At 45.0% G+C, this 20,375-nt stretch overlaps 1 protein-coding gene across 2 annotated transcripts in view; it reads left to right on the top strand.

The window, feature by feature from the left end:
* Fbn1 (fibrillin 1) overlaps positions 1-20,375 on the top strand; it is a 211,211-nt gene that overhangs the window by 128,587 nt on the left and 62,249 nt on the right. For both annotated transcript variants that reach the window (XM_052722762.1, XM_052722764.1), the window contains 15 exons: positions 1,085-1,207; positions 2,264-2,416; positions 5,924-5,977; positions 7,423-7,548; positions 8,428-8,553; positions 9,068-9,187; positions 9,411-9,548; positions 9,909-9,959; positions 11,483-11,608; positions 13,560-13,787; positions 16,671-16,796; positions 16,928-17,056; positions 17,907-18,032; positions 18,140-18,265; positions 19,406-19,528. In XM_052722762.1, coding sequence (XP_052578722.1) covers positions 1,085-1,207; positions 2,264-2,416; positions 5,924-5,977; positions 7,423-7,548; positions 8,428-8,553; positions 9,068-9,187; positions 9,411-9,548; positions 9,909-9,959; positions 11,483-11,608; positions 13,560-13,787; positions 16,671-16,796; positions 16,928-17,056; positions 17,907-18,032; positions 18,140-18,265; positions 19,406-19,528 — 1,875 coding nt within the window. The remainder of the gene's footprint in view (positions 1-1,084; positions 1,208-2,263; positions 2,417-5,923; positions 5,978-7,422; positions 7,549-8,427; positions 8,554-9,067; positions 9,188-9,410; positions 9,549-9,908; positions 9,960-11,482; positions 11,609-13,559; positions 13,788-16,670; positions 16,797-16,927; positions 17,057-17,906; positions 18,033-18,139; positions 18,266-19,405; positions 19,529-20,375) is intronic.

The following is a 20,375-nucleotide window of genomic DNA, read 5'->3' as shown; positions in this document are numbered from 1 at the left end:
ATGACTGCCAAAAGTTCAGTCAACAGAGTCTCTGCCGACTGAGGGACTTCGTGTCCTGCTGGAAAGCCTCCAGGCTGCTCTTCAGAATATATGCTCCACTGGTGTACTGTAGGGCTCTGCTTGAACAAAAAGATGCCTGCCACAAATGAACCAATCTGAGGTCACGTTCTTAAATATAACTGCTGTTCTAAGTACCATCTGAACATGAAATCTTGAACCATTGGAATGCATATTGTGCCAAACAACACAAGTGAAGTGAAACCCAGAGGTGCCTCACTCTCCATTTGCCTCAGTTGAAAGTGAGGAGAAGAAAGGACGGTCCCCTACTCTAGTTGTATACTTTAAAAGGACTATTAGAAAGTGACTTGTTTCTAAGCATCTTTGTTTTCCAAACCTCAGGGTACCCTTTCTACTTTGACCTATCAGTGGGGGAAATCTCTACTATTGTTAATATGGATCCAATGACACCTTTTTCCAGTACTTAAGGACACACGTACAACACTAAAAGTCCTCAACAGTGCTTAAGAAAGACTTTACTGTGTCCCAGTGGCTTTGAGTGTTGTGCTGACCAGGGGCTGTCATTAAAGGCATCCTGTGTTCCTCTCTCTCCTCTCTGTGGTGCTCCTTCGGGCATTGAATGTCTGCCTCTCACTAATTGTCCCAGAGGGACCAGGCAAGGCTGGGATGCCAGCCTGGGAGTTGGCTGCGGAAAGGAAAAGCTTTTTAACCTCAGCCAAAGATGCAGTTTATAGTCAACCTATATTCCTAGCATGGCTGCAGTGGGATGCGTTACAGAGTCCTTTGTCTTCTCGTGGTCATTTTCCTTCCTCCACCAGTCCTGTCTGGCTTTTGTGTTTTTATTTTGATATGAAGCATCTTTGGAGGATTCTATTAAGATGGCTTTTAATAGAAAAGCAGCAAGCTCAGTTGATTTCTGCATTTCCCATCTCTAGAAGAACACTGAGCAGCATCCCACTACCATGCTGCTATGGCCACTGGAGTCATTTTCCACAGCACCTGTGTTCCAGTATTGTCATAGTGAACTTGTTCAGTGGTGTTAAAGAAATGCCTCTTCCCTCTACAGATATCAATGAATGTGAAACCCCTGGAATCTGCATGAACGGGCGCTGTGTGAACACTGATGGCTCCTACAGATGCGAATGCTTTCCCGGACTGGCTGTGGGTCTTGATGGACGTGTGTGCGTTGGTAAGAAAAGGCCACAGCCCAATTTATGATAAATATTCCAGTAATCAGCAATGCATGTCAATAACTAATGTGTCCTACCCAAGCAGATAAGATACACTGATTTTTGCAGAACAATAATCTAACCAATTCAGTTCTCTTCTTAGATAAATTGGATACTAAAGTTAGGAATAGAAAGATAAGGTTAAATAAAGGAAAGGCCAGGTAATCTTTGCCTTTTCTTCTTCTTTTTCTGCCCTGAGTATATACCTGTCTTCAATTTTCTCCCACTTTCCTTGGTGGATAATGATCTTTTGAGTTGGTTCGTGTAGGTACACCATTTCATGGTATACATTTTAATTTAGAACTAAATGTCCAAGGAAAGTGCATGTTGCCATGCCATGGAAACATGGATAATTCAGAAACATGCAATGATAATTTTATGTGGCTTTGAGATTTGTTTAATAACAAGACTTTTATCCAAATTACTTTTAAAAGACACTCAATAAGCCCTTTGAATTAGGAAAGGATTGGGCAAAGTGGGAAATTCCTTCTTTAGAGATAAAGATAACACAGCTTAGTTGACCAACATCTGCAGGTTTGTATAATGACCCTTTTACAGATTAAACTTTCTCCTTTTTGGAAAGCAAACCCAATTTAGTCATTCAATAACTGCATGTTTATTTTCAAGTAAGCCACATTTCTAATAAAGGTCTTATTTATCATGGTGTGAGACCCAACCTTCATGCAGTGTTTATAAAGTTTCTGCTCTGAGCATGCCTGGGAAGACAAAAATGAATGAAAAATAATCCCAGCACTTAAAGGCCTCACAATTTGCTCAACTATGATAGCCGGAGGAAACTGGTTGACTCTGGCCATTGGTTCCCCCTGCTCGGAAGCTAATGTGTTTTTAGAGTTTTGTTTTATTTTTGTTTTCTCGTTGTTGAGTTCTGAGAACACAGGCATTCTCTGTGAGTTAGAACAGGGACCATGGAGAAATAAAGGCAGCTTTGGCTCTGATGTGGGGCTTCTTATCTGTTTAAAATGGCGGTATGATGGCAAGTACTTCCTCCTGTTTAGACACACACATGCGGAGCACGTGCTATGGGGGCTACAGGAGAGGCCAGTGTGTGAAGCCCTTGTTCGGCGCTGTCACCAAATCCGAGTGCTGCTGTGCCAACACCGAGTACGCATTTGGGGAACCCTGCCAGCCATGTCCCGCACAGAATTCAGGTGAGTGATATGGGGGTACTCTCATACTGCCACTTTCTGCCACCATCCATGATCTTTGCTTTCATAGAAGTCACTGGGAAGGCTGTTTTATGCTTCCAGGGGTGTCTTGTTTACACTCCAGGGGTCTTTACAGTGGCTAGCCAGTGTTTAGACACACGTTACTCTCCCTGTCCTCACAGTCCTTGGCCATAGGCAGCGCATGCGCCTCTGTAGGAACCAACCCACCTCAATCCTGGTCACACTCCCTGGAACACATGCAGCTTCAGAATGCTTGCTTTTTAAGCAGGAGCTATTATAAAAGCAGGATTTTACACAGTGTAAAAGTAAATAACTTTCAGATGACCTGAATATTTCCAACAGCTTCCCAGAAGGCCATTTGTGAATTTTGTTCACATCCCACATGTTGATTTTGGTGTACTTTTCTTAAATGGCTTTATTCAACCTTAGGGAAACAGGATTTTTCTGCATTGAGATGGCACACGTAGTGGAAAGACAGCCAGGCAGTGAGTGAAAATTCTGCTCCCCAAATCGCAGGCAGAGGGATTTGAGGGGTTCGTTATTCATGTGTATTTTTGCTCATTTAAATATTTGAGAAGACTTTCATTAATAAAGATAATTATGAAATGGAATTATATGGACAAGGAATTCTCAGTGTTCTCACCCATAAAATAAATTTCATTAGATGTAACTAGACAGCCTTATGCAGATGTAATTATTTATATTTATAAAGAAAAAATAGTTTATTGAAATATCTCATGATGTCTCCCATATGCAAATTGTGTGTGTGTGTGTGACAGAGAGAGAGAGAGAGAGAGAGAGAGAGAGAGAGAGAGAGGATAGCAGAAAGGGGCAGTGAGATGGGAGGAGAGAGAGAGAGTAGTGGGATATATGTGATATGTGACCTGAAAGCAGTAACAAGGACTTTGGGAGAAAGAAGAGGACTGGAGAGAGAGAGGGAAGGGTGCTGGGGGAGAAAGGCTGACATGCGTTTAGGAAGAGACGCTTACTCAGGTGAAGATGGTGGTTTTTACTGTTTGAATATGACCTCAAAGCAGCCCAGCAACTGACTTTTATTGTCCTAAAATAAAGCTTGGACTAAATTTAAAAAATACCACAGTTGGTGAGTTTATATGTAAGATTCAGTTATTTCATCTCCTTCCTAAGTAAAATTCATTAAAAATTAACCTAAGTACGATCTCAAAGGATTCATACATAAAAATAACTTTTGAAATTACAATGTTCAAAATTAAATATCGTAAGAAGCTAGATAAAGGGAGGACTTCAAAAAAAAATGAGGAACTCCACCTAAAAGAAAGAAGGACTATTTGCATGTCATCAAAAATTAGTTAAGTACACATTTAATACACTTCAATCATATATAAAAATTATTCAAACAGAATGATGGCACAAAACCATAGTTAGCTGTGTGTTCTGTCGTTGGTTGCACTAAGTTTTCAAGAACGTTTCTCGCAGACCGTGTATGTATGAGACAGGTGTGTGTCAGCAGAGCTGGGAGATGACCGTGCTTATGCCCGGGAGTGGAAGCGACAGATACTGGTCTTTAACGTTTTCCCCTCTGGACCACGAGCATGTCCAAAGAATGCTTGTACTCAGAGAAAAAACCTGGGTTTAGGAGGCCACTAAAGAAACCCAGTTTCTTGAAGCAGTAAGGCTTAGCGGAAGCTGAACCGGAAGGCCGCGGCCACTAACTTCTGGCTTATATTTATGCTTTATTTATGATATTGCTTTGTTCTGTTCTTGATGTTGTCTTTCAATGTCTGGCTTTTAAATATACAGTAGCTGACATGGTCCTCTGTAGCTAAAGTATTCTCCGGTCCTGCCCAGCCCCACGGACCCCACAGCTGCTTATAAAATAATCACTCAGAAGCTTATATTAATTAAAACTGCTTGGCCATTAGCTCAGGCCTACCACTGACTAGCTCTTACATTTAAATTCAGCCCATTTCTATTAATCTATATGTTGCCACGTGTTCCGTGACTTTACCTTGTGCCATTATATGCTGCTTTCTGGACGGCAGGCTGGTGTCTCCTGACTCAGCCTTCCTCTTTCCAGAATTCTCCTCTCTGCTTATCCCGCCTATACTTCCTGCATGGCTACTGGCCAATCAGCGTTTTATTTATCAACCAATCAGAGCAACACATTCACCGCATACAGAACATCCCACAGGAGTCCTCCTTGTTCTCTTTTGGCATCCTTTTAAATGCTTTTTTAAAAAATAAAAACATTGACTGCTTTTCTCAAATTACTATTTGTTACAATACACACACTTTGGAGGATTCATTTTTAATGCTGATTTTTTGTTTTTGTTTGATTGATTGGTTGGTTTTGTGTGTGTGTGTGTGTGTGTGTGTGTGTGTGTGTGTGTGTGTGTGTGTGGTGTGCTGTTTTTATTTTTGAGGCAGGGTCTCACTATGTAGCCCTGGCTGTCTGGGAACTCACTATGTAGACGAGGCTGGCCTCTAACTTACAGAAATACTCCTGCCTTTGCTTCTCAAGTATTAGGATTAAAGGTGTGAGCCACCATGCCTGGCTAAAAGATTAATTTTTAATTTTATGTTCTCAAAACGCATTTATATCTAGCACCGTCAGAAATACAGCAAGTGTTTGCTCTCTCTGCTAAAGTCCCATTCCCCCTGTGCAGGTCTCCTGAACACAAACATCTGTGACCCAGATTCTGGCTGCCAGAATCCATGGGCAGGCAAAGGTCTAGCTCAGCCTCCTCCTTGTATAAAGTGTGATTCCAGCTTGCATTTCTCATCATTCACCATTTCACTCCTCTGAATGTTGTTAGAGTGGTATATAAAACTTTATACAATTACAAGCATTATAAAGCTGATTCTATCACAAGTTTGGGGAGTGATTCTGCACAGGTCAGTGTACTATGAAAGACTGCATGATTTTAGCATTTTTATCAAAAGTTTTCCTGTGGATTCACCATGGAAAATGAACGTGGTATCCCAATGATTAAAAAAATACACTTGCACATGACATTAGATGCTTTGTTGTGTCCTTGTGAGGAGAGCCCAGAGCATCTGCAGAGAACTGAGGAAATGTGAGAAGTTGATTGTCCTGGAAAAACAGCTAGAACTGAGAAACAGAACTATTCCCAGGATGGTGGGGAAAAGTTTTATTAACAGCTAAGAAACCACATTTTAACAGGCACGTTTCACTGTATGTGTAAAGTGTTCCCTGGTGAGCAAATTGAGTTGTAGGAAAAAACACCTTTTCCAAAAGTGCTTTGCCCAAGAAAGTGCTATATGACTTCCCTGTATCCTTCAAAGTCAATTTCCTCGGCGGTGGTGCTGTGGAGCCCTTCAAATGAAAGCCCAGTATAAAGGTGACTCCCCCAGGGGACTCCTCCGCCTTCTGTTACCACTCTAGCTCGGTTCTCCTTACTTTGGAGGAAATGATGTGTGTGAGCCAATGGCAGAATTGACCTGTTCTGCAAACAAGGGACTCATTTACTATCTGGTAATTTATTGCAGCGGAATACCAGGCACTCTGTAGCAGTGGGCCGGGCATGACCTCAGCAGGCACTGGTAAGGCGTCATTTTGAAATTTACTGACTTAAGCATGTGCAGAGGCAGTACTGAGTCTCCTGTGGGTATCTAGTTACTCTGTGACAGTCTGGCCTGACACCTTACGTCATCACAGTGTGATGTACATGGGATGCCTAGAAGCCCCCATGGCAGGGCTGCTGTGGCACACCCATGACTGCGGGTGGGGAGCTTTCTCACTGGCCTTTCCTGGGGCAGTCGATGGGGAGCTGTAGGTGAGATACAATGGCTGGCATTGCTCATTCTAGAGAAGTGGCAGTCTGAGCCTTTCATGGATTTCCAATATCAAATCAAAGCTGAGGGGTGTTGGATTGGACAAGCAGTTAACCCATTCACAATCTGAAAGATTTCCTAATTCTCAATGGTTCAGTCATAAGATACCACTTAAATTTTGTAGCAAGAAATAACAGCAACTAGCTAAGTTAAAAGAAAATGAACTATTTGTTTAGGAATTGGAGAAATGTTGAGTGTCATCCAAAAGACTAGAACCAAGAGACTACTGAGATGGGTGTGAAGACGGAGAGAAGGAGGAAGGACTTCCTCACTCATGAAACTAAGCAACTGGACTAGGGAGCTCTGGGGGGAACGAGACTGGCTAACTCACTTCATGACATGAGTGGATAAAGATGAGGAGAGAGTATGGAGGGAGAGGGGGAAGTAAGGAAGCTGGCGATGAAGGAGTCAGTGGGAATCAAATAAGCTCTGATAAGGACATGGAGATGAAGCAAATGACCGCCCTGACTTACAGGGACCATCCGTCCACGTATTGTCTTTCTTCCTCCCTCTCTGCCACTGAAGAGGTCTGCTCGGTATGGGAGAGCACAGAAGAGGCAATGCCCGGCCTCCTCAGGGCCGGAGCAGAGACTCCAAGCTTGCTTTCAGTCTGTAAAGGGACCTGCTGAAGGAATTCCCCACACAGTGGTGTGGGGGCCTTGCATGAGCATCTAATTTAGAGCCAATAAGCACACTATTCATGCTTCACTTTGAAGATGCTGTTGAACTTAATAAAAATCTGAAGCAAGGCCGTGATGCAATCACCTTGTTGGCAGTATGGGAGGCAGAAGGGGGCGTGGGGGGGGGGAAGAGGTAATGTCAGGGAGTTGGGCTCTGTGCATCATCCACTTTCCATCCTGGTGCTCAGACCATCCAGGGCATCTTCTTCAGTTTAATTCAAGGATGATGGGTGATCATATAGTCACAGCTCAGATGCCAGCTTCCCTCCAGGGTCTGGGATGAGGGAATATTTGATTCATACTATCTTACAGTGAACAAAAAAAAAAAAAGAAAGAAAGAAAGAAATATTCTCTTCCAAGTGAACTCAAACCCCAGTGAGAAATCCTAAGGTCGTTGCACATATTGTACTGTTTTGTTTTCATTTAATGATTGTTTTAGAATGTGATTGACTTTGAATATTTTTGGTGCTGTAGATATAAATGAATGTGCATTAGATCCTGATATTTGCCCAAATGGAATTTGTGAAAATCTCCGTGGGACCTACAAATGTGTATGCGATTCAGGATATGAAGTAGACATAACTGGGAAAAACTGTGTCGGTAAGTTGAGCTTGCTTTCTGTGACATTTCTTGACAGCTTGTGAAGAATCGTATGCCACATTCACTTGGGAATCTGTTAGGTGTAGGAAGCACAGAGTGTCAGGAGCCTTTCTCACATGGCTCCAGATCCATTCCTAGTACTCCTAAACAGTTCTCCAGCCACTCCTTCGATTTAAGCAGAGAAAGCCCAGCTTGTTTTCAGTCATAATGATTGTATACTAACTTTAGCAAGCACCTTTTCCATGTGATAACAGCCTTTAATGAAGGAAGAATCCAGAAACTAAGTAAATCATTTAGTTGGGAGGAAAACCGTCAGCCTAGGGCATTGTATTTTTCTTCAGCATTCTTTAGTTGCTAGGACTATTTTCTGTAAACCTCTCTCTGTGTGGAATGCACACCTGTAGCCCCAGCTTTGGGAGGCGATGTGAAGGCCATGTGGAATTACTCCAGCCACAGCAGTGAATGTACTTAAATAGACAATATGCACACACACACACACACACACACACACACACACACACACACACACACACGTGCACCATCATGTTGATGCTTCTTTCTATTTATTTAGTTCCTTGAGCCAGCGAGATTAGTCCTTTTAATTCTAATGCTATAAAAACAACTACAAAAGTAATGGTTACTAATTTTCAGAGAATCCAAGAATTGAATTAAATAGCACCCAGCAGCTTGAGGCTTTGTAGATACCTAGTTTGGACAAGTAGAAGAAGCTCCTATTTGGAGAAAACCAGTGGAACAAGAGTCTTGCCTCTTTGGTGGACTTGATTTACCATTAGGAACTTGAAGGCCTAACCCAAAAGAGAAGGGGGCTGCCTGGGAGGGACAGCCTCTTGCAAATGTTCCCATTTGCTGTCTTTCCAGATATTAATGAATGTGTGCTGAACAGTCTACTCTGTGACAATGGACAATGTAGAAACACCCCTGGGAGCTTCGTCTGTACCTGCCCCAAGGGATTTGTGTACAAACCGGACCTAAAGACCTGTGAAGGTAACTGGGCCTTTGTTTTTGCACTGTGTGCTTTACTCTGTCTGGGAAAGCTCTTAGACAACCTGAGGAGTAAATTGGAGTCTCTTCTGTTTCAGCGAATCAGACCAATTGTGTTGGGACTTTCTGTGCAAACTCTAGCCACAGATGGTATTTACTTGCATTTGGCATCTTGCTCACCCTTTCATGGTGGTTTTAGGGCGTTCATTTTCATTTGCCTCTAGCTGGCATTTTATTTGCCATCACTCAATAGATGAAGAAAATGTTGTGCATGTATAATTTGAATCCATAATTTTCTCCAGATTTTTCTGAATACGAAGACTTAATCATATGCCAGTTTCTATACTGAAGAAATATGCTCAATTAGTATTTTGACATTCCTTCTAGTTTGGAAAAACCTGTCTAGGCCAGCTTTACTATCTAATGAAGAATACGTGGTAACAATTAAGGCCGAAATCGGGGTATGCATTTTATGCCTAAGAGCAGCTTTCAGTAGTAATGGAGACTTTCGTTTCAGACATTGATGAATGTGAATCAAGCCCTTGCATTAATGGAGTCTGCAAGAACAGCCCTGGCTCTTTTATTTGTGAATGTTCTCCTGAAAGTACTTTGGATCCAACCAAAACCATCTGCATAGGTATTTATCCTTTTGAGGATGATTGTTCAGTGTTTATCAATAATTAATTCAGTGGTACTATGCTTAATGGCTGCTTTGACTGCAACAGAAGTTTAGATAGAGGAGAGACATTAGAAATGACCATTGTTCCTTGTTTTATAATGCTATTCAAGCTTAATTCCAGTGGATACCTGAATTTCTGATAAGCTTCTCTTCACCGTCCATCACCGCCCTCTTTCTGCAGAAACCATCAAGGGCACTTGCTGGCAGACTGTCATCGATGGGCGGTGTGAGATCAATATCAATGGAGCCACCTTGAAGTCCGAATGCTGTTCTTCCCTTGGTGCTGCCTGGGGGAGCCCGTGTACCATATGTCAAGTTGGTAAGAGAAGCCACCACCTCATTGGTTACTTCACTTGTTTAGGTCCACATGGGATATTTAAAGATGACCTTGATAAAACATATTCCTGAAGGAAACCAGAGAAGTATCAAGGATATCAGTTTGATGTGATTCTGGTCAGTTTGCCGTTTTCTGGCTCCATGTGGTCACGTGGTCAGCTTGCAGCGTTTTCCTGAAGCACCAATTCCCGCAAGCTGGGCTTTGCTAGTGGAGTTACTCCATTACTGCTCTTCCTTATCTATGCAACCCCATGCTCATTCATAGCAGCAAAATCCAGCTCCTGTCCCAGGCACTCCCTGGGAAGTGTAGGCAGATGTTAATCTTGTTCTGTTTCCCCCACAGATCCCATATGTGGTAAAGGCTACTCAAGAATCAAAGGCACACAGTGTGAAGGTATTTCTTAGTATTTGTAAATCATACATTTTTGTGTGTATGAAGAATGCTTGTGTTAACTTAGCCTGGATGAAGGAGTAAAGGAACTTCACAGTGAGAAATACACTGCAGAGAAAAAAAAATGACTGAGAATCAGAGAACAGAACAGATGTTAAATGCACAAGCTGTTGCCAGAGTCAGATCACTACAGCCAAAGGACAGCGTGGCTGGAAATGCTTTAGAATGACCATACATCGTTTGGAGCGGCTGCATTTTCAAAATCCTATCTGCAGATCAGGAGCGAGAAAGCAAGATTTTCCTTTTTTCACAGACTGTCGAGTTTGCGTTCTTGGTTAGCCCTGTTTTTTATTGCCGTTGCTTGTTTATGTGTGTCACATTCATGGGTGACTTGGAGGGGTGAGCTCAGTTGCCTGTTTTCAGGGTCTGTGTGCACTCGCTCCAGTTTGCTGTGCTTCTTTCTCACGGAGGCCTGAGTAGATATAGGTCACGGTGACTAACACAGCCTGACAATGACACAGCAGCTGAAATATTTAAAAACAACAGCTAGTCCCGTATGTGGGACAAAAATGAATTTTTTTCCTGGTAAAACAAAGAGGACTACTGCAACCCCCACCCAAGGGCTTGCTTTCCAAATGATGACTGAATCCTTTGGCTTTTTTCTGGTTCATAACTTATCTGAGCTTTAACAGCACGTTTTTGTATACAAATGTCAGAGGAAAAGCCCCAGGAACAACCCCCAAAAGTAGATTCGACTTCATTTCCATTTAGTTTTCCTTCAAGAAAGCAGTGAGACTTTTCCTCAAGGCTCTTGGCTTGGAGAGTGACCTCTTTAAAATAAACACTCTGTGTGTGTGTGTGTGTGTGTGTGTGTGTGTGTGTGTGTGTGTGTGTGTGTGTGTTTCTTAACTAAGGCTCCCTCTTTTTGGCATTTGGATTGCCATTCTTTGGATTAATTTGATGATGTCTGTTTTTCCAAATTAAGTGCAGAGAACACACTGCTCCATGAGGCAAATTGGGAAGGATTGGTAGGTCTGGGCAGCACTGTTGGATGATGAATGGGTGTTCATGTGTGTTGACCCTCCCTCAACCAACCAACCACCTGGGCTCAATACTCCTGGACTGGCCCACATATCCCACAGCAGGATTTGATTTTTATATACTCAAACTCAAGCCTTTTCTTCTTTGATAATTTGGAAGGGCACACTTCGTTTGTCTGTTTCCAGTCATCTTGTCTCCTAAAGCTAATTATAACTCTCAGAACCTTATTTACCAGAGCTGTTCCCCTAAACCTGTGAGACCCATCTCTACAACTCAAACACTATTCCCAGAGGCCGGTGGAGAGACTCCTAGTTTTAGTGAACAGACCCATGGTTGCTATTTAGACACATCAGAAGTTCGTACAAACTGTTGGGAGGCAAGCTAGTGTTCTGAACTTTTGAGGTTCAAAAGGCCCTTTCTTTGGTGATAATTATCGTAACTACACAGATATATTGACTTAATGCTCTTTTTTTATTCTCCTTTAGATATCAATGAATGTGAAGTGTTCCCAGGAGTATGCAAAAATGGCCTATGTGTCAACTCCAGGGGTTCATTCAAGTGCGAGTGTCCCAGTGGAATGACTTTGGATGCCACAGGAAGAATCTGCCTTGGTAAGGATGAATAAGATGCAACACAGAAACACACACACACACACACACACACACACACACACACACACACACACACACACAGGTCTAGCTCCTCTGTTAAGCTCTATGATGGCTTTCTTGGAGTTAGGAAGCACAGAGGAAAGGCTTTAGTCTTTCCTTCTTGTTCTCTCCATTCTTCGAATCACTGCCACCACAGTTGCTATGGCAGCACTGCCCATATGCTGTGAGCTGCAGAATGCATGCATGCTGAGTGGTACAGAGAAGAACATTTGCACTTAATGGGATGCTGCACCCCATTTCCTCTAGGCCTGTGCTATAACTGATCAGATAGGTCCTTATAGGAAATCCCTGTTGATGTCAGGAGCAGAAATCCTCCCATGAGAGGGAGGGAGGAAAGGAGGGAGGGAGGGAGGGAGGGCACAATGCTATCTCTACTGATTGTCTGGGAATCTCCATGCCAACTGCTAGAGTCCAGGGGGTACTTCACATCCAGTCATCCCATCCCAGTGACATGGAAGAGACTAGACATAGAATCTAGACGTGGAGTCTTGCGAAGGCTGCCCCATGGCTCTTAGCTGTGGTACCTGCCTGGCTCCTAGTGTCACTACCATGGCGTCTCACTGCCAGGACGATGTCCAGAAGCTCTCTGGTTTCTTACCTTTGACCCTGGAGATGACATCACTTATAGTACATACCCAACGCTGTATCACTCGGAAGAATATCCCTAGTGAAGACCACTTTATGTGCATAAAAGACACGCTGTACAGTTGAGGAATTTTGGTCAGTTACACATGAGGGCAACCTGTAGAGACAGAATTTTAAAGTGTCAACGATATGGAACAGAAAGGGAGTTCAGAGACTAGAGTCTTTTTGAAACTAAGGATACCAGCAAACCAAACTCCAAATCTTTCCTTATTTAGGAGGAATTTTTATTTAATGAAAACATTCTTCTAGATTCTCAATTGAAAGATGCCCCAGTCTTTAATGTGGAGTTTACTTTAAATTACCTGTCTTAGTCTGGGAAACTTGGACATAGGGATGCTTAGATGCTTCAGAAGACTTTTTTTTAACCACTGGGTAAACTTAACACTAAGACAAATAGTTAGGACTGCATTGGGAAGGCAAATGAGAAGAAAGATGCACTTGGATAGTATTTCGAGGTTCTTGGGTACATAATCTCATCAGCATCACGACGCTTCCTGGAGATGGGTGCAACATCCTTCAGCCAGCATGGGGATTTGGGTTCAGGCAGGCTGATTTCGTTATGAAACAGTTGATTGCAGAACAGTCCCAGAATGCAGGTCTTCAGTACACTGGTCTGTCAGTCTTCTTCACGGTCCCTTAGGTTTGGGGCTAGGAAGAGGAGTACCCTCAGAGAATGTACACATGCACACATATTGAAGTGAAAACGCCTTAGAAGACTGGATAGCTTTTGTTTGCCATTTTCTCTTGAATCTTAAGTAGGAAAGCCCTCATTCCAGACCAGTATTCCACCTCTCCAGAAATGAAGTCAGTCTGAGGCCGCAGTGTTCGAGTACTATGATGCATTCCAGCAACAGAGTGAGTTTGCTCTTGGGTAGAGAGGAGATGCCAAGATATCGTGGAATGCATACATTGGTGATGAACTTGACTTTACAAGAAGATGTCCACAAATAGCAAAGTGACACTGCTCAGTCATTATTGACTGCCTGTGTAGAATTATCAAAAAAAAAAAAACCACCCAAAGTCAGAAGGGAGCTTTTCACAAATAGGAGATATAAACATGCCTGAGGAAAGGAAGAAAGTCTTCATTAGCAGGAATACCTACTACAGAACCCTGGTTGTCATCTGGGAAAAAAAAAGTGTAGTCACGGATATAGAAAATTAGCATGTGTTGTATTTTCCCTAACAAAAGTTGGTAGTTTTGGACCATGAAGGACAGCTGTCCTCAGTCTCCCGCCCCCTCTGACAGACATCCGCCTGGAGACCTGCTACCTGAGGTATGATGATGAGGAGTGCACCCTGCCCATCGCGGGCCGTCACCGTATGGATGCCTGCTGCTGTTCAGTTGGGGCAGCCTGGGGAACCGAAGAGTGTGAGGAGTGTCCAGTGAGAAACACCCCAGAGTATGAGGAGCTCTGTCCCCGAGGACCCGGGTTTGCGACAAAAGAGATTACAAATGGGAAACCGTTCTTCAAAGGTGCGTTGCTTCTGTGGCTGACTGGTTTTCCCTGTAGACCAGGAGATGTAACATGTGTAACCCGGTGTGCTGCATCAGTGTGGCTGTTCCCGCCGCCGTTCTCCCACCCCTCTCCATCCCTGCCTCCTGCTCTCCTTCCCTATCCCCGCCCCCCGGCCTTTGTCAATGGTAAGCTCCCTCCAGTGCCCACTTCTCAGAACTTCTTGAGGTCTCCTACCTCTTCTATCCATTAACTAGTAAAATAAATCTGTAATACTATTCTAGTTGAGAACTGAAGGGAAGTCAAATGCCACCTGCCGAAATGCTGTTGACCTTTTGTCCCTAGTTGAAGCATTCCTGTTGCTAGTGAGTGGTGTGAGAATGCACTAAGAGATACTCTTTGTCCAAATGCAGTGAGTCTCATTTCTGTAGCTCACTGTGTTTCAAATGTTTTTTTTTTGTCATGCCATAATCTGAAGTCCATGTCAAAATAAGTTATATAACTTTAATCTAATTCTAAGACTAAGTTAACTTCTATGGACAATGGCGTAGTGATTGTTTACTTTAGTATATGAAAAAAAATGTTGTTACCAAGAATTCTGTTTATCCAGGGAGTGGTGTGTGTGTGTGTGTGTGTGTGTGTGTGTGTGTGTGTGTGTGTATGTGTCTGTGTGTGTGTGTGTGTCTGTGTGTGTGTGTGTGTGTGTGTGTGTGTGTGTGGTATAGGGCATGCTTACTAGTGTGTGTACATATGAATGCCAGAGGCTAAAATGGTGTCTTCCTCCACCTTATTTCTTGGGACAGTGTCTCTTCCTGAGCCTGAGGCTCACCATCTTTGGCTAGCTGGCCAGCAAGTCCCAGGGTCTGCCCATCTCCACCCTCTGTCCCCAGCATAGGGGTGACAGATCCACGTGGCCATCCCTGGCTTTTTTATGTGGATGCTTGGGATTCAAAGAGCAGGTTCTTTCCCCAGTGAGCTGTTTCCCCAACCCCAGTTTCCCAAGGATTCTGTTAAGCAGAGGCCCCAGCGTTTGCTATTAGTGGAGAGTTGGGTTGGTGTTGCGCGCTGTCTCTCATGTTGGGCTTTGGAAGTCAGAGACCTCCTTATCATAGTCTCCATGACCCAGTCAGGTCAGAAAAGGGGGAGCTAAGTACATACACACTGAAAATTGTCTTCATGAAAAACGAGGGTTGTTTTTTTCTTTTTCTTATCGCCATCCCTTTCTTCTCTTCCTCCTTCTCTTCTTTTTTTCAACTGTTACTCTATGAGACTGTGATCCCTAAAACTGTCCTGTCCAGAGAGGCAGTTTCTAGATGACTACCTTAAATTTCTCTTAAATCAGTTCAAAAGACTGTGGCCCACGGCTGTGGCAGTCTCTGCTGCGAGGACCTTGAGGGTCTTGATCTAGCCCACCAGTTCTCGGTGTCATGACGTTGTGCAGAAATGAACTTCTGTTTCTTGCTTTTGGGAAGGCTCCAGTAGGGAAAAACCTGGTCACATGTTACAGACATATGGCCTTCTTATATACAAGAAGCTCTTTAAATGGTGGTAATGATGTGTGATGCTGAGAAAATTAAAGGAGTGTGGATTGTTTGTGAACAATTTAAACTGTAAACAGCATCTTTAAGTTCTCCAAGTCATGCTAAGTTGTGTGCAGGACAGCATCAGAGAGCCAAATAGGAGCCTCATCCTGCTGCCATGGTGGCTGAGGTGGATGGGTCGCTGGGTGGCTGTGGTGGGTGTGTGGTGGTGGCTGTGGTGGCTGGGTGGCTGTGGTGACAGGGTGGCTATGGTGGCTGTGGTGGTGGCTGTGGTGGGTAGGTGGCTGTGGTGACTGTGGTGGCTGTGGTGGCTGTGGTGGTGGCTGTGGTGGCTGTGGTGGTGGCTGTGGTGGCTGTGGTGGTGGCTGTGGTGGCTGTGGTGACTGTGGTGGTGGCTGTGGTGGCTGTGGTGGTGGCTGTGGTGGCTGTGGTGGGTGGCTGTGGTGGCTGTGGTGACTGTGGTGGCTGTGGTGGCTGTGGTGGTGGCTGTGGTGGCTGTGGTGACTGTGGTGGCTGTGGTGGCTGTGGTGGTGGCTGTGGTGGCTGTGGTGGTGGCTGTGGTGGCTGTGGTGGTGGCTGTGGTGGCTGTGGTGGCTGTGGTGGTGGCTGTGGTGGTGGCTGTGGTGGGTGTGTGGTGGTGGCTGTGGTGGCTGGGTGGCTGTGGTGACAGGGTGGCTATGGTGGCTGTGGTGGTGGCTGTGGTGGCTGTGGTGGCTGTGGTGGCTGTGGTGGCTGTGGTGGTGGCTGTGGTGGCTGTGGTGGTGGCTGTGGTGGTGGCTGTGGTGGCTGTGGTGGTGGCTGTGGTGGCTGTGGTGGTGGCTGTGGTGGCTGTGGTGGTGGCTGTGGTGGTGGCTGTGGTGGTGGCTGTGGTGGTGGCTGTGGTGGTGGCTGTGGTGGCTGTGGTGGCTGTGGTGGTGGCTGTGGTGGTGGCTGTGGTGGTGGCTGTGGTGGTGGCTGTGGTGGCTGTGGTGGCTGTGGTGGTGGCTGTGGTGGTGGCTGTGGTGGTGGCTGTGGTGGCTGTGGTGGGTGGCTGTGGTTGATGCTGTATTCGTCATTGTCTGTGTGCTCTAAGCAGCATTTACCAGTCAGACATTCATTGGCCAGCGATTATGAAGCACTTGCTGTGTCCCAGGAAGTGATCAAGGTGCTAGAAGTCCAAACCAGCACACCTAGCCTTCTTAACAGAGTTCTCTTGAAATGTAGAAGTCAGGATGGCCTCCTAGCCCCTGGATTATCACACATTTTTAAAGTTGAATATTAAATCAAGGCCCTCCAGCATTCTGGGTTTAAAGTGTGGACCCTGAGATGCCCTGACTGGTTGCTCATAAGCTGTTCTTCCTTGCATCTTTCCTTTTCCTGAAGATATCAATGAGTGCAAGATGATACCCAGCCTGTGCACACACGGCAAGTGCAGAAACACCATCGGCAGCTTCAAGTGCAGGTGCGACAGCGGCTTCGCTCTGGATTCTGAGGAGAGGAACTGCACAGGTCAGTGTGGGGCTCTCCCGCCCGCGGTGGCATGCGGGGGCGTCTCTTCAAACTCTCCCTCTTTCCCGTGTCGCTTCCCGTTGTCAGGCTGTCCCCACCCTCATTATCACTGCCTGCTGTTCTTCATGCAGACATCGACGAGTGCCGCATCTCTCCTGACCTCTGTGGCCGAGGCCAGTGTGTGAACACCCCAGGGGACTTTGAATGCAAGTGTGACGAAGGCTATGAAAGTGGGTTCATGATGATGAAGAACTGCATGGGTAAGTGTGTGCTGCTTCAACCGGCATAGGACGCGAAGGACTTCGGGAAGCCTGGCTTCCTCGTAGGAATCGTAGTGTCCCAGGCAGTCCTTGTTACTCAGTCTTCTGACCAGGGAGGGCAGTCTGTGGCAGAGGGAGACTCGTAGGAAGACACCTGGGCGGGGGGGTTGAAGAATCGTGGATGACTCCAATGGCAAGCTGTGAGACCTTGAGCAACTTCAACACCTGACAGAGTGAACTGAGAACAATTCAGACATCAGCTATAGTAGGACTCCCATCTCAGGGGTGTCTGTCCGACAGTTCTAGAAGACACTGTTAACTAAGCTGCCTTAGGTCAGGTCCCCAATGAGCAGAGTCGGAGATGAGATTCCTGCACACGAGTGTGGTGGACCTGGGTATTGGTTTGGATTTTGGTTGTTTGTGTTGTGGTTTGTTATGGGTTTTGAAGGACTGTTTTGAGCGAGGAACCCCTCAGAATGGCAGAGAATCAGGATAGTACAGAGTCTGGCTGCCATTGCGGCACACTCAGATCCTTACAGGGCACTCCGGAGGTATGAATGGCACCAGGATTGAGACAAGGTCAAGGATTTTTATTTCCAATCCAGTCAATCAATGACTGGCTGTGGATTGCTTCTAATGTGGGAAAGCGTTGTGTGACCTCTCACTTCACAGGCATTTCTGAGTGAAGTGGACAGCAGTTCTTCCAGAAGGGAACTCATAAGTCATCAGTAGTCAGGACTCTCAGCAACTGAGGGTTGGAAAAGGGCACGGCCTGGTAAAGGAGAGCAGGGCATCAGCAGAGGAGAACAGGGCACCAACCTCTTCACTGTGGAGCATTTCCGTTTTACAGATATTGATGAATGTCAGAGAGATCCTCTCCTATGCCGAGGAGGCATTTGCCACAACACAGAGGGGAGTTATCGCTGTGAATGCCCTCCTGGTCACCAACTGTCCCCAAACATCTCCGCGTGCATTGGTAAGGAGGAACTCTTTTAGACCACTTGTGTGAGGTCAGGTGTTTGGCCTGTACCTCTGCCGGATTCGGACGTTTACGTTTCTATGCTGTTCTTTGTTTCCACACAGACATCAATGAGTGTGAACTGAGTGCACACCTCTGTCCCAATGGTCGTTGTGTGAACCTCATAGGGAAGTATCAGTGTGCCTGTAACCCGGGTTACCACTCTACTCCTGATAGGCTCTTCTGTGTTGGTAAGTTCTAGCCTCCTTTTTATTTCATGGTGCATTGTATTTCCTCCCCTTGTAGAACACCCCAGTTCCGTTATCATAGCCAGAAGCTTTTCCTTAATCTTTCTTGTTTCACTGGAAGTAAAATCTCATAGCAGCTCACAATATTTACACCTCACTTTTCAAAGAAGCAGATGAAGGAAAGATATGTAATCTGATGTATGCTTTTTGAATAATGAACATAGCATATGCATGTCAAAGCAATTAACCCTGAGATGAGCTAAGCGTGGCAAGTGCCAGGGAAAACACAGGAAGACATGAGGTGAGGTCTCTGCCCCACGTGGTGGAGGTCATCTCAAGTTTTCAAATAGTGACCATTGGCAAGAAGGCCACGGAATGTTCATATCTTTCCCTAAAATAGAGGCCATGTCTGGCACTCCTGAAGTGTGGGTTTTTGTGGGACAAGAATTTTGCTTTGTGGTTGGTCCTCTGTAGGTTTAGTCCTGCTGTGAAGAGTGACAGAGGAGACCCTGTGACTTTATCATGCCCAAAGTCGAAGTGGAATTGTATAAATGCTGCCAGTTTAGGGCTGGCTTGGGATGTACACCCTGTGGAGCTGCCAAGTCTCAGATGGTTTCCACCCAAAACCATAAATCAGCACAAATTCTTTTGAAATCTAGCCAAGGACAACTCAAAACTTCAATTCAGGTTCTTGCAAAGGATCAGAACCTTAGCCCATCAAGCCATAATTCAAGGTTATAACTGAATCAATGACCATGAAGATTGCCATAACTGTGAACACAAAAGAAGGTGTCTCTCAGCCGGTGTTTATGTGCTGTACTGGAATACCTGAGACTGGCTAATTTATAATGATAGAAATTCTTTGCCCCACAGCTCTGGAGGCTGGGAAGCAACAGCAAAATGTTGGCATTGGGCATGGGCCTTTTTGCCGCACCAAAATGTAGGAAAGGCAAGAGAGAAAAGAAAACAAAAGTGTCCAAATTCACCCATTTATAATGGCACCGATGCCACCCAGAGAATGGAGTCTCATAGCTTAATCACCTCCGCAAAGTCCCATCCCTTAATACTTCTATGGCGGTAATTCAATTCCCGCAAGAGTGTGGGAGAGAACAAACGTTCTAACACTGTCCTCTCTTCTCGTAGACATCGACGAATGCAGTATAATGAACGGGGGCTGTGAGACCTTCTGCACAAACTCTGAAGGCAGCTATGAGTGTAGCTGTCAGCCAGGGTTCGCCCTCATGCCAGACCAGAGATCGTGCACAGGTGAGCACCTTCACCCTCTGCTTGTGTCCTTCAGTGACAGTTCCCCCCAGCAGAGCTGCTCAGGGCCTGGGCTTTGCAATCTAACAACCTTGGGTTCAAGTCCTTGTCTGTTGCACACTTTAGCTGCGTGTCTTAAGCAAGACACTTGGCACCAGATCATCATTTATACAATGCAGTTGAGATTGTATGAAAGAGAAAGAAAAGTTTGTATGGCACTGGAATGAATGGAATAGGAAGCATTTTTGTCATTAAACAGAATCTTGGAGAGTTGGATCTTGAACCTAATCTGGTGCAATTCTAGGTATGTTTTCTGCAGTAGCCACATTACCCAAAGATTTGTGAACGTACAAAGCCTCAGGCTCCCTCCACATCTACTGAACTGAAAAGTACTGGGTCATCTTGCTGATCCGTGTGTTTGGATAGATGCTGAAGTTTGTGAATCCCTCTCCTAACTTACACTCCTACCTTCCTACCTTATGCTGGAGGAGTCAGACAGCCGAGGAGAGATAAAAAGTAGAGTGGGTGACTCAGCCTTTGATTCTGGCTCTGGTTAAGGACAGAATTCGAACTTAGGAACCACAATGATTTTATTTGACCTTTAAAAGTCCCCGCCCAAACCCACCTCTTTGTAACTTTGACTATCCAAAGTAAATGTTGAAAGTAACTATTTGTAACTGGACAGTGACAAAATACAATTTACAATCATTTTGAATTACAAATTCATTTGTTTAAATGCTTATTGCTGGCCTTTCAGATCAGTGTGGGGTCTGTCCTGTCCTCAGATCGTATACTGAGAGTTTGAGATTGCCTGCCTCCTCTGTCTGCAGGATAACCTGATGGGGTCTTT

This window comes from Peromyscus californicus, unplaced genomic scaffold, assembly GCF_007827085.1.
Source record: "Peromyscus californicus insignis strain IS unplaced genomic scaffold, ASM782708v3 Scaffold_7__1_contigs__length_154581171, whole genome shotgun sequence".
Taxonomy (NCBI): Eukaryota; Metazoa; Chordata; class Mammalia; order Rodentia; family Cricetidae; genus Peromyscus; species Peromyscus californicus.
The sequence above is the reverse complement of the archived record's forward strand: the minus strand, read 5'-3'. Positions and strand labels throughout refer to the sequence as shown.